The 12,072-nt window shown below is 35.7% G+C and overlaps 1 protein-coding gene across 4 annotated transcripts in view; it reads left to right on the top strand.

Moving 5' to 3' along the window:
* CDK19 (cyclin dependent kinase 19) overlaps positions 1–12,072 on the top strand; it is a 130,561-nt gene that overhangs the window by 75,931 nt on the left and 42,558 nt on the right. For 3 of the 4 annotated variants that reach the window (XM_019735007.2, XM_019735006.2, XM_074333446.1), the window contains 2 exons: positions 8,059–8,169; positions 9,619–9,759. The exons of the other annotated variant lie outside the window; for it this stretch is intronic. In XM_019735007.2, the coding sequence (XP_019590566.1) occupies positions 8,059–8,169; positions 9,619–9,759 (252 nt within the window). The remainder of the gene's footprint in view (positions 1–8,058; positions 8,170–9,618; positions 9,760–12,072) is intronic. 4 annotated transcript variants of the gene reach the window in all.

Below are 12,072 nucleotides of genomic sequence, written 5' to 3'. Positions count from 1 at the left end.
GAATCAGAATGCCTATGAGAATTCCAGGTAATTTACGTTTAACTTTGTAAGCTCTTTATTTTTATTTGCATCTGTTTCATTTTTCATATTTAAACTTTGTATATTCAGAGTTCCATTGATTTATAAGAAATACATGCAGTTTCTTATATGGAATATGTTACATAAAAGATTAAACACTCATGTTTTAAAAAGAACATATATGCTCTCATAGTTGAGGTGACATAAATCTGTTTATTACAGACCTCACTTAGTTTCAAATATCTCTCTCAGGCCAAGTTCATATAGTAGTTGAAGTCAGAGAGAAAAGGAAACCAGAGTGTTGCAAAATGGAAAGAGGAGTAACTTTCATAGCGCTATAGTATTATTACAGAATGTACTGAAGGAGCGTTTCAGGCACTTTGGTGAGTAAATGCTATGGCCTTCCGCATCACAGCATATCTCTCTGTAACAAGGATCCTGACTGTCTAGAGTGGTTAGCCTTTTCCACCTACATCCAACAACAAAAACAGCTGTTGTTTATCAAGAACTTACAGTATGCCAGGCATTCTACATATACTATGTCATTTAGTCCTCACAACATTCTTGCATATAATGGTAGTTATAGTAAGAGTAATTACTGTAATTTGTTAAGTACTTAACATGTTCTAAGCATTGTTATATTGTTATGTACTTAATGTACTTACATTCATTTAATCCTTACAGAAATCCTTACTGTGTATGTTTGGCAGTAGATATTTTTATTCTTTTGTGAGGCGCAGAGGGGTTAAGCACCTTGCTTATGTCATATGGCTATTAAGTCAGGACTCAAACTCAGGTCTCTGACTTTTAAAACCTGCCATGTGGCAATGGGCAGCATAGACTTGCCTGAAACTGATGACTGGTACCAAAGCAGTGTCATTAAAACAAAACAGAGCAAACAAATTAGGGCTACCTTCAAACAGGGCTGGGTTATTGTTTTATAGACCCCTTTTTAGGGTATGAGTGCCACCTGCTGGAAGGTTATAATGTATCTGTGTGCTTCTAAGGACCGGCTTCCAAAAGGCCAGTCACAGGTGTGAAAGTGTCAGGTTTCGAAATGCTAACTCTTAAATTTCACTTTTGGAATACTGGGGCATTTTGGGGTCGGGTGAATCTTCTATTTGCCATAAAATACACTGCTTCATTTATCTTCATTTTGAGGGGGTGGGAGAGAGGGTCATACATTTTAAAAAATGATGCACTCAGTGCTTTCTGAAATAAAGTCATTCTCTCCAAGGGGAAAGATCAATGGTCAAATGGATCACACTGTTGCTTATAACAGATCAAATAAAAAAAATTGGATTTACTTTGAGTTACTGAAGTATGAGAGGACCCTTTCCATTCAGATACCCTGAAAAAGGAATCTGGAACCCACGGGGGCATCAGATATTTGGAGAACAGGAAGTGGGAATAAAAGGGGAAGAAAGATGTGTGGATAAAAAATACAAATGGATTCTGTAAGTGTTAATCTAGCACAAGGCTCCCCAAATTAAGTCAGGATCCTAAATAGTGTTTTAGAGAAAAAAGTTTAGGATTGTAACTTTAGATTACATGTTTTGGACAGTGAAAAGTGGACATGTTTTATAGTCACTTACATGCCCTTGAAGGGGGATCAGATAAAATCTTGGCATGTCCATTGCACATTCTTCCTTAGGCTCCTTTGAAGTCACGTTAGTCCTCTGAGTAATCTGGTACAGGAAATGTTATCATCTAGTGTAGGATTTTTCCCAAGGAAAATTGTGCTATACTTGACTTCTGTATAGGTGTGATTAGAACATACTTGCAGTTGCATGATGTTGAATAAATATTTGTGTGACAAGAGCATAAAGTCCATTGGTAAAATCAAGAATTAAGGAAAGTACCAGCTCGACCGTCTTTCTTTGTGTCCCTTTTCAGGTCAACCACCTGAAAAAGGAACTGTGATGGTGCGATAGTATCTTATCTCAAAGGTGGATTTCTGGAGGGAAAGGGCTATCTTTTGGTCTCTGTGTGTGTGTGTGTGTGTGTGTGTGTGTGTGTGTGTGTGTGTGTGTGATTTATAAGAGTGACGCTAATTGTAGAAAACTTGTAAAATAGAAAAGGAAGGAAGGAAGGGGAAAGAAGGAAGAAAGGAAAGAAGGGGAGGCGAGGGGAGGGGAGGAAGATCACTCATAATTCTACCACCCAGAAATAACGATATTAATGTTTTTGTAGCTTTCCTGTTTTATAAACATTTTATATTTTGTAGCCTTTTTATGTTACATCACAATATTATAGCATAAGTCTTTTCTCATGTATCTTGGCATATATATTTGAGGCTACAGTATGTGGACATACCATAGTTTTCTTATTATTGGACTTTTATATTGTTTACTGTTTTTGTTTGTTACTTCAGTAAATAGTGGTAAAGAAATTTACTTTTTTATTTGTTTGTTTTAGTAAATAGGGGTAACGAATATACTTTTGTGTGGTGTTTTTTAGGGCCTAGCATTTTTTTAGTATACCTTGAAAATAACCAGTGATTGGATTAATCTCTGCTTTAGTTCCTCAAGTATGGCCCTCTTTGTCCTCTTTTACTATGTATCATTTTCTTTAGGATTTTGTAGCATTTATTGGATTCAAAGACCTTTTAGGAAACACCCTCATAGTACCCCTTTGCTTTCTGGATTCTACACCAGGCTAAATATTTCACCCTGAGCTATTAAGAGCTATGTTTGTGCTCTTTACATCAAGCCAGCAATCTTATACTTCTAGCAGAGTGGGTGTCCGTTGAGAGAACTATTCTTTTTCAAACCTAAACTAAACATAGCTTGTGGAAAGTTAGTGTCCTTAGAATAACTGTTTTAGACATAGTCTATTCAGTTTATTAAAAACAAAATCATTGAAAATACTTTTTGAAAGGATAGCAAAATTTTATAATATTCCATGCTGTTTACTGGTTTATTTTGTATGAATCAGGTATGTTTAGTAGAGTTAATCTTTTAAACAATATTTATTGAGTACTTAACTATGTGCTAAATAGCATTTTAAAACTTTGCCTTCATCAAACTTATATGCTAATAGAGAGAGAGAGAAAATAAACAAAACAAAAAATACCTAGGTCCACAATTCTTTAAACGAAGTCTTGGGAACTGATGTGTTTTGGATTCAACTTTTCTTTTTCTTTTTTAATTTATTGGGGTGACAATTGTTAGTAAAATTACATAGATTTCAGGTGTACAATTCTGTATTACATCATCTATAAATCCCATTGTGTGTTCATCACCCAGAGTCAGTTCTTCCAGCACCATATATTTGATCCCCCTTACCCTCATCTCCCACCCCCCACCCCCCTTACCCTCTGGTAACCACTAAACTATTGTCTGTGTCTATGAGATTTTGTTTCTCATTTGTTTGTCTTGTTCTTTTGTTGTTTTGGTTTATATACCACCTATCAGTGAAATCATATGGTTCTCTGCTTTTTCTGTCTGACTTATTTCGCTTAGCATTATACTCTCAAGATCCATCCATGTTGTCACAAGTGTTCTTATGTCATCTTTTCTTGCCGCCGAATAGTATTCCATTGTGTATATATACCATAAATTCTTTATCCATTCATCTATCAAAGGACATGTTGGTTGTTTCCATGTCTTGGCCACCGTAAACAAAGCTGCAATGAACATTGGAGCACACGTGTCTTTATGTATAAACGTTTTCAGATTTTTTGGGTAGATACCCAGGAGAGGGATTTCTGGGTCATATGGTAATTCTATTTGTAATTTTTTGAGGAACCTCCACACTGCCTTCCATAGCGGCTGCACCAATCTGCATTCCCACCAACAGTGTATGAGGGTTCCTTTTTTTCCACAGCCTCTCCAACACTTGGTACTATTTGTCTTGTTGATGGTAGCCATTCTGACTGGGGCGAGGTGATATCTCATTGTAGTTTTTATTTGCATTTCTCTGATGATTAGTGATGTTGAGCATTTTTTCATATGTCTATTTGCCATTTGTATGTCCTCTTTGGAGAAATGTCTCTTCAGGTCGTCTGCCCATTTTTTCAATTGGGTTGTTTGTTTTTTTGTTGTTGAGTTGTATGAGTTCCTTGTATATTTTGGGTATTAGCCCCTTATCGGAGGCACTGTTTGCAAAAATCTTCTCACATTCAGTTGGTTGCCTCTTTATTTTGTTGATGGTTTCTTTTGCTGTGCAGAAGCTTTTAAGTTTCATATAGTCCCATTTGTTTATTTTAGCTTTTATTTCCCTTGCCTTTGGAGTCAAATTTATAAAATGCTCTTTAAACCCAAGGTACATAATTTTAGTACCTATGTTTTCTGCTCTACAGTTTATTGTGTCAGGTCTTATGCTTAAGTCTTTGATCCATTTTGAATTAATTTTGATACATGGTGACAGATAGCAGTCCAGTTTCATTCTTTTGCACGTGGCTTTCCAGTTCTCCCAGCACCATTTATTGAAGAAGCTGTCTTTCCTCCATTGTATGTTTTTTGCTTCTTTGTCAAAAATTATCTGTCCATATTTATGTGGTTTTATTTCTGGGTTCTCAATTCTATTCCATTGATCTGTGTATCTGTTTTTCTGCCAATACCATGCTGTTTTGATTATTGTTGCCCTGTAGTACAAGCTAAAGTCAGGGAGTGTGATACCTCTGGCATTGTTATTTTTTCTTAAGATTGCTATGGCTATTTGGGGTCTTTTGTGGTTCCAAACAAATCTGATGATTTTTTGTTCTATTTCTTTAAAAAATGCCATTGGGATTTTGATGGGGATTGCGTTAAATCTGTATATTGCTTTGGGTAATATGGCCATTTTAACTATGTTGATTCTTCCAATCCATGAGCACGGAATGTCTTTCCATTTCTTTGTGTCTTCTTCAGTTTCTTTTAAAAATGTCTTATAGTTTTCAGCATATAGGTCTTTCACATCCTTGGTTAAGTTTATTCCTAGGTATTTTATTGTTTTTACTGCAATTGCAAAAGAAATTGTTTTTTGTATTTCTTTTTCTGAGATTTCATTGTTAGTATATAGGAATGCAATGGACTTTTGTACATTGATTTTGTAGCCGGCAACTTTACCGTATTCGTCGATTGTTTCTAATAGCTTTTTGGTGCAGTCTTTAGGGTTTTCTGTGTATAGCATCATGTCATCTGCAAAGAGTGACAGTTTAACTTCTTCATTCCCAATTTGGGTGCCTTTTATTTCTTTCTCTTACCTGATTGCTCTGGCAAGGACTTCCAACACTATGTTGAAAAGCAACATTTTTTTTTTAATTTTAGAAAGAATATGGTGTATATATTATATATTACCAAACACCCAGAGGGTTCTGAAGCAATAATCAAACCTATTAATATTTCTTTAGTATAAAAATAAGAACATTAACAGCTTCCTGTCAGTGCAAAGTGAGATATTTCTGCAAAATGATTATTAAAGGATAATTTTCAAGAAAGGTAAAATTATGACTGTGATACAGGTGTAAAATGAACACATTTTAAAGATTTTATTTAAGTTACTAAATGAAGGAACCAAGTAGATGTCATAATCCATTCAAAGAAGAATTGTTCCTGGGGCAGGAGTGGTAATAAGACATTTCCATCTAGATCCTTTTATATACTTTTGGGTTTTGAACCATGTAAATCGGGGGTGTCCAAACTTTTTTCAACGTTTTTTACCAAGGGCCATATGCGGTAAAATACACAAAAAGCCGGGCCACTCACTCGAGGTGAAGTACGTATTGCCTCACCTGGTTTATTTAAGTAAACTAAATATATTTTTGGAATTTGCTGCGGGCCAATAAAAAATGGATTGCGGGCCGCAGTTGGCCTGCGGGCCGCAGTTTGGACACCCCTGATGTAAATGTATTACCTATTCAAAATAATGTTTAAACATGGGACTTAAAATGAATTCATTGCGGAGGGATCAGCAATTTGTAGTCATAGAAAGCACAGTTTTTTAGAGGTATTGATTACATATTGCTTGCTACATGTGGCATCCCTTCTTCTAGACAGGTGGGGGTCCATGTGTCAGGGGTCTGTGCTAATATTTAGTGTTTCAATAGCATGGTTTAGATGCAGAAGTGCGTTTCACTTTCCCTTCCATTGCAGGCAGCAGAGAGAACATATTTTGGGTAGAGATTTAATAAAGGATAAGTTCATCAATACCAAGAAGTCAGAAAGAGGGAGACAAGCCACTGTGCCTGGACTGAGGCCCCTTAACAGGGCCCAAGCACCCTGGACTGTGTCAAGTGGGATCACTAAACACAGTTAGTTCTCTGCCAAGTCTGGGGCCTAAGCCATTCAAAAGCAGGAAACTGTCTGGATATAGCTCTGCATCCTTCCAAAATGCCACTTTTTCTGATTCCGTGATTTATTTGCATATTATGTGTAATATTTGCATCTGAAGGAAGAAGTAGGGTTGCTTACACTTCTCAGGCAGTGGGATCAGAGCTAGCAGCTGATCGCTGTGCTCCCACATAATCACCCCGTCTCTGCTTCCTCACTAAGGGAGCAGGATGATTGTGTCTTCCCTGGTCATTGCCGTTCCAGTTCCTTCTTTCCCACCTAGATCCACAGGAAATACAGAGAGAATACAGAGGCTGGCTAGGGGCAGCCCACCCATCTTTACTTCTCTGGCGTGTTCCAGGGCCTGTGATTGGAGGGAAAACCCAGGGAGTCCTATTCAGGAGTCATGCCCAGATCATAGCGGGTAGAGCACTTTCCAGCAAAGTTGTCAAGGTGTAGGTGAGGAGAAAGGGCTGAGGTACAGAGCCAACATGAGAGAATTGAGGAACTAGGAAATCTGTTCTTGAAAGTTATAAAGAATTAGGCAAACTGAAAAATAGTCTATAAAAGTTCCCTGAGTTGGAGCTGATAAGATTTTTTTTTACATGATTGCAGCACGTACTCACTGCTGCTTTACTCATTTAAAGTTACTAGATTGGGTGAGCAATTTATTTTTCTCTGCCTCATCGATCTAATTGTGTCTTCTTCACTATGCTGTAGGAATTGAAGACAAAGATTTCAGCAATAGAGGAGAAAGTGTGGACTTTGGAATTAGGCATAGCTATTTAAATCCAAACCTCTTTTCTTTCTAGGGGTTTGATTTTGGTCCACTTATTTTTGTTAGACTCTGTGCATCAAAGTGTTGTTACAAGGATTAAATGAGAGAAAAACATTTATATATAATCATCTTACACATGGAAAGTATTCAATAGAAGTTTTGTTCCCTCTTCTTTTTTGTATCTTCCACAGAGCTTTACAGTTAAAAGGCATTCAATATATTTCTCAAATTGAACATGTTTCTCACTACCTATTAGATCTGAACCCTGGTTAAGCCTGAGGCAGGCATATTTATCAGGCTTTCACCTCGAGCAGCTAATATTATTGTTGCTAAATATTTTAGCAAGTAACTGCCTGTTATGTGCCAGTGCTGTTTTCACTTGCTCATTTGGTCTGTTTTTCCTTCTTATTATCAGAGTCCAGCTTGAAGCTTCTATTTTGCGTAGGGCCTATTCCTTTTCTCTATTTATAGGACCTCTTATCCACACCAATTTTAATCATTGAGTATACAGTAATTCCCTTATACTCACTCTTCTAAAAAACCTTAACCACACTCTCTAGGCATGGATAAGTGTAGGGATTGTTAAATATCTTTCCTTCTTTTGTCAAATATTTATTGAGTGTAACCTGTGCTAGGGTGGATATAAACAATGTTAATATTAATACATGATTCCTGCCTGTCAAGAAGCTTTTCCTCTAGTAAAAAAACATACACACATACCAAAAGATATTAATTATTTAATGATATATTACTTTTGTTTACCATTTTATACTTTACCATTTAAAATGATCTCATTTTAAAAACACACACATAAAAAACACAAAGAAAAAGGATTGGACCGATCCTCACCAAGAAGTTGACAGCTTATCTGAGTGGTGGTATTTTGGGTAGCAGTTTTTCCCTTTCATTTTGCTTCCCTGCGTTGTCTAAAGGTGCAGGAATTACAGGAAATGTCCTCGTTCTCCGCTCAGTTAGCAGAATAGTGACCCCTCTCCCTTTCTCCCCCAGCTTTTGCGGGAGCTGAAGCACCCTAATGTGATCGCCTTGCAGAAGGTGTTCCTTTCGCACAGTGACAGGAAGGTGTGGCTGCTGTTTGACTATGCAGAACATGACTTGTGGGTAAGTCTAAACGCACGGTGTTTTCAGAACCATTTTCTAGAGGAATGGAGAAATCAGTGTGTGCGCTGCATGGCGCCGATTCACATAAAGGAAAACTGGCTCTGTTGACCTTAGCTCAAAACAAATATAATACATGTAAATGGAGATTTAAAAGAATTTGAGCAATAAACATCATCATCTGCTTTTACCGAGAAGATAGTTATTTGTAATAATCAGAAATTTCACTTTGTAAAATGTGAATGAGTGGGGACTTATAATTTTATGCACGTAATTAATGGCAGTTTCCTGCTATGTGTAGTGGACGTTACTTGCTTTTGTGGTACACACAGTAGTTCAAATTTAACTAGTTACATACTTGTGAATAGCTGCCTTTTCTAAGTTAACATCAATCTCTTGCAGCATTTTCCCTTTTAAAACTGACTCTTCCAAATAGAAGTATATGTATGGTTTTATAAATATTAGGGATGTTTTATCAATTAGTAGAAGTCAAAAGTTCTAATTCCAAATTTTAAAGTTAGGAATCAGGGCGTTTACACAATTTGTTCTGAAGAGTTGCTAAAAGTAAAAAAATTCAAACTTGGCGATAATTTAAATTTTCATTTAATGTAGTATGGTTTGTAATCTTTATAAATTATAAATCTGTTTAGGAATAACAGACTTACAGGTCTTGAAGGAACTTTTCGAGTTTGTGCTATTACAGCAGATATTGACAAGAACCTCCTGTATGTTTTTCTCTATTCTTTTCATGAATATTCAATATCCATTTTGGCATGTTTTGGACAAGGGTGGGGTGAAGATGGAAGTAGAGATGGGAGTGTAGAATGTATTCCCTTTCATTACAATATTTTTATAACCCACAATATGACATGTGAATATGAAAATTTGAATATGGTGATCCAGTTGTATTTATTTCAGTGGTATTGAATCCCCTATTTTTCTTTCACTCCTCCTTTCTAGCAATTTCCTATTTAATAATAATGACTAAGAATATATCCTAATTTCATTCTGTGCCAAAAGAAGGTAGAACTTTCTAATAATTCAAGTATACACATAGTTATGTTACTCAAATGCATTAAATACTTTTTATAGAATAGTAAAGATTTATAACTTTTCTTTTTTTAATCTTTCATTCTGTCAATAGAGAATATAACTAGTACTATTTTTAGGTAGGCTTTTAAATATCAATGCTTTTTACCTTTTGGTCTTATTTAATGAAAATCTTAACGGTTTTGATAAATCTATAGTCGTCATACCCACATTAAAACTGTCACATTCATCGCCAATATAGATTCTGTTTTGGTTGGCCTTGTTATTCAAATTGTTTTTCTTTGTGACATTATTATCCTTTAATAAGTAATTTTAGAATATAGAGAATTTATTACAGTCTTATGTATTATTGACATAGACAAAGACTATGTATTGTTATAGCATTTTTTCTTTAATTTTTAGCATATTATTAAGTTTCACCGTGCATCAAAAGCAAATAAAAAGCCCATGCAGTTGCCAAGATCTATGGTTAAATCATTACTTTACCAGATTCTTGATGGTATCCATTACCTCCATGCAAACTGGGTGCTTCACAGAGATCTGGTAAGTATGTTTCTTTTAAATTGATCGGTTTGTTTTTTCCCCCCTCTCTTTTAAAATATCTTTTTTTCTTGGTACAATTATGGTAAACATTAATTACAGAAAATTTTGAAACTACACATAAGCAAAAAAGAAGAAAATAAAAATCACCCATAAACCTATAATCAAAAGATTACCATTATTAACATTTGGTGCATGTTCTTCCATTGTTTTTACGCATAGTGTTAATATAAAATGTCAGTGTGGTTTTCACCAAGTGGTTGGTATAATCTTAATGGGATAGGCATATGTGAACAATTACCTTTTGTTTTTTGTGTTAATTGCTCATCATTAGCAAAAACATTAATAATTAAAGACTGGGTTCTCATTGTTTGTTTTTCCTTTAAGAGCTAAACTGGAATAAAGACATTTCATCCAGTAACTAAATGCTGTTAATCAGTATTAACAATAAATAAATGAACACATCTAACAGTTGGAATATACTTATTAGGCAAATTAGCTACGATTCAAATGTTCGATTTTACCTTTTTATTCAGTACACATATAACAAACATTTACTAATGTCAAATTATATGCTATTTGTCTTTGCCTTATTGTAATTTTAGTTTATGTTGATGAGATTTTTTTGTTTGTTCTTAAGATATGGTACTGAATAGTTATAATACCCATGACTTTATAATTGCATGTTTTATTTTGTCCCCATAAAAGTGGTTTCATGATAATTTATTTGTTAGGCTTTTCGAGATTCTAGGGATATGGTAGGGATAAATCTAGGCTGACTCAGTTTTATTAATTGCAGATAAGTATTTTTTATAGAAAGGAATGAACACACAAGGAGATGTAATTAGTAGTACCCTTTGCTACCTTGTCCGTCAGGCCTGTTCCTCCGACGGACCATCATGCTGTGGCATTGAAGTTAAATTCGGGCCAAATGACATGACCTCAAAGATGGATTTACTATTTCAATAGAAGCTTTTCATCTCATAATTGAAAACTATAAGGTGCTCAGGAATTTTCTATCCATTTTACTATTAACCATGAATTAGCACATTTTTAAATCATTCGTGGGTACGTGAGGTTGTTCTAGATCAAAATCTTCATAAATGGTTTTAGATTTAATTTGCCATATACCTATGTGAGTTATATTTTTGAGGTCACAATCATGTTTGCATCATCGATCAGAATCTTTTATTGAAGATGAACTAATTTCAATTCTCATCTCTGTTTTTCACAATACTGTATACAGGCATACCTCAGAGATACTGCGGGTTTGGTTCCTGGCCACCGCAATTAAGTAAATATCGCAATAAAGCGAGTCACATGATTTTTATTTTATTTTTGGTTTCCCAGTACATATAAAAGTTATGTTTATACTATACTGTAGTCTATTAAGTGTGCAATAGCATTATGTCTAAAAAATGTTCATACCTTAATTTAAAAATACTTGATTGCTGAAAGAGCTATCCGTCATCTGAGCCTTCAGTGGTTCCTAATCTTTTTGCTAGAGGGTCTTGCCATGCTGATGGCTGCTGACTGATCAGGATGGTGGTTGCTGAAGGTCAAGGTGGTTGTGGCAATTTCTTAAAACAACAATCAAGTTTGCCACATTGACTGACTCTTTCACAACGATTTCTCTACAGCATGTGATGCTACTTGGTAGCATTTTACCCATAGTAGAACTTCTTTCAAAACTGGAGTCAGTGCTCTCAGACCCTGGTGCTGCTTTATTAACTAAGTTTATGCAATATTCTAAATGCTTTGTTGTCATTTCAACAATCTTTACAGCATCTTCACCAGGAGTAGACTCCATCTCAAGAAACAACTTTCTTTGCTCATCCATTAGAAGAACTCATCATCTGTCAAAGTTTTATCATTTCAGTCACATCTTGAGGCTCCACTTCCCAATTCCAGTTCTGTTGCTATTTCCACCACATCTGTAGTTACTTCTACCACAGCTTGGCTGTTTGGTGCAAGAGGCCTAGCCTTTGACCTATCTCGGCTTCCGACGTGCCTTATTAAGCTTACTTATTTCTAGCTTTTGGTTTAAAGTGAGAGATGTGCAACTCTTTTACTTGAACACTTAGAAGCCATCATAAGGTTATTAATTGGCCTGATTTCAATATTGTTGTGTCTCGGAATGGGGAGGCCTAAGGAGGGGGGCGAGACGGGCAGTGCCAGTCAGTGGAGCAGTCCGAACACAGCATTTAGTGATTCAGTTCACCGTCTTATGTGGGCATGGTTCGTGACGCCCCAAAACAATTACAATAGTAACATCAAAGATCACTGATCACAGATCACCATAGCAAATATAATAAT

Source organism: Rhinolophus sinicus, linkage group LG05 (assembly GCF_036562045.2).
Source record: "Rhinolophus sinicus isolate RSC01 linkage group LG05, ASM3656204v1, whole genome shotgun sequence".
Taxonomy (NCBI): Eukaryota; Metazoa; Chordata; class Mammalia; order Chiroptera; family Rhinolophidae; genus Rhinolophus; species Rhinolophus sinicus.
The sequence above is the reverse complement of the archived record's forward strand: the minus strand, read 5'-3'. Positions and strand labels throughout refer to the sequence as shown.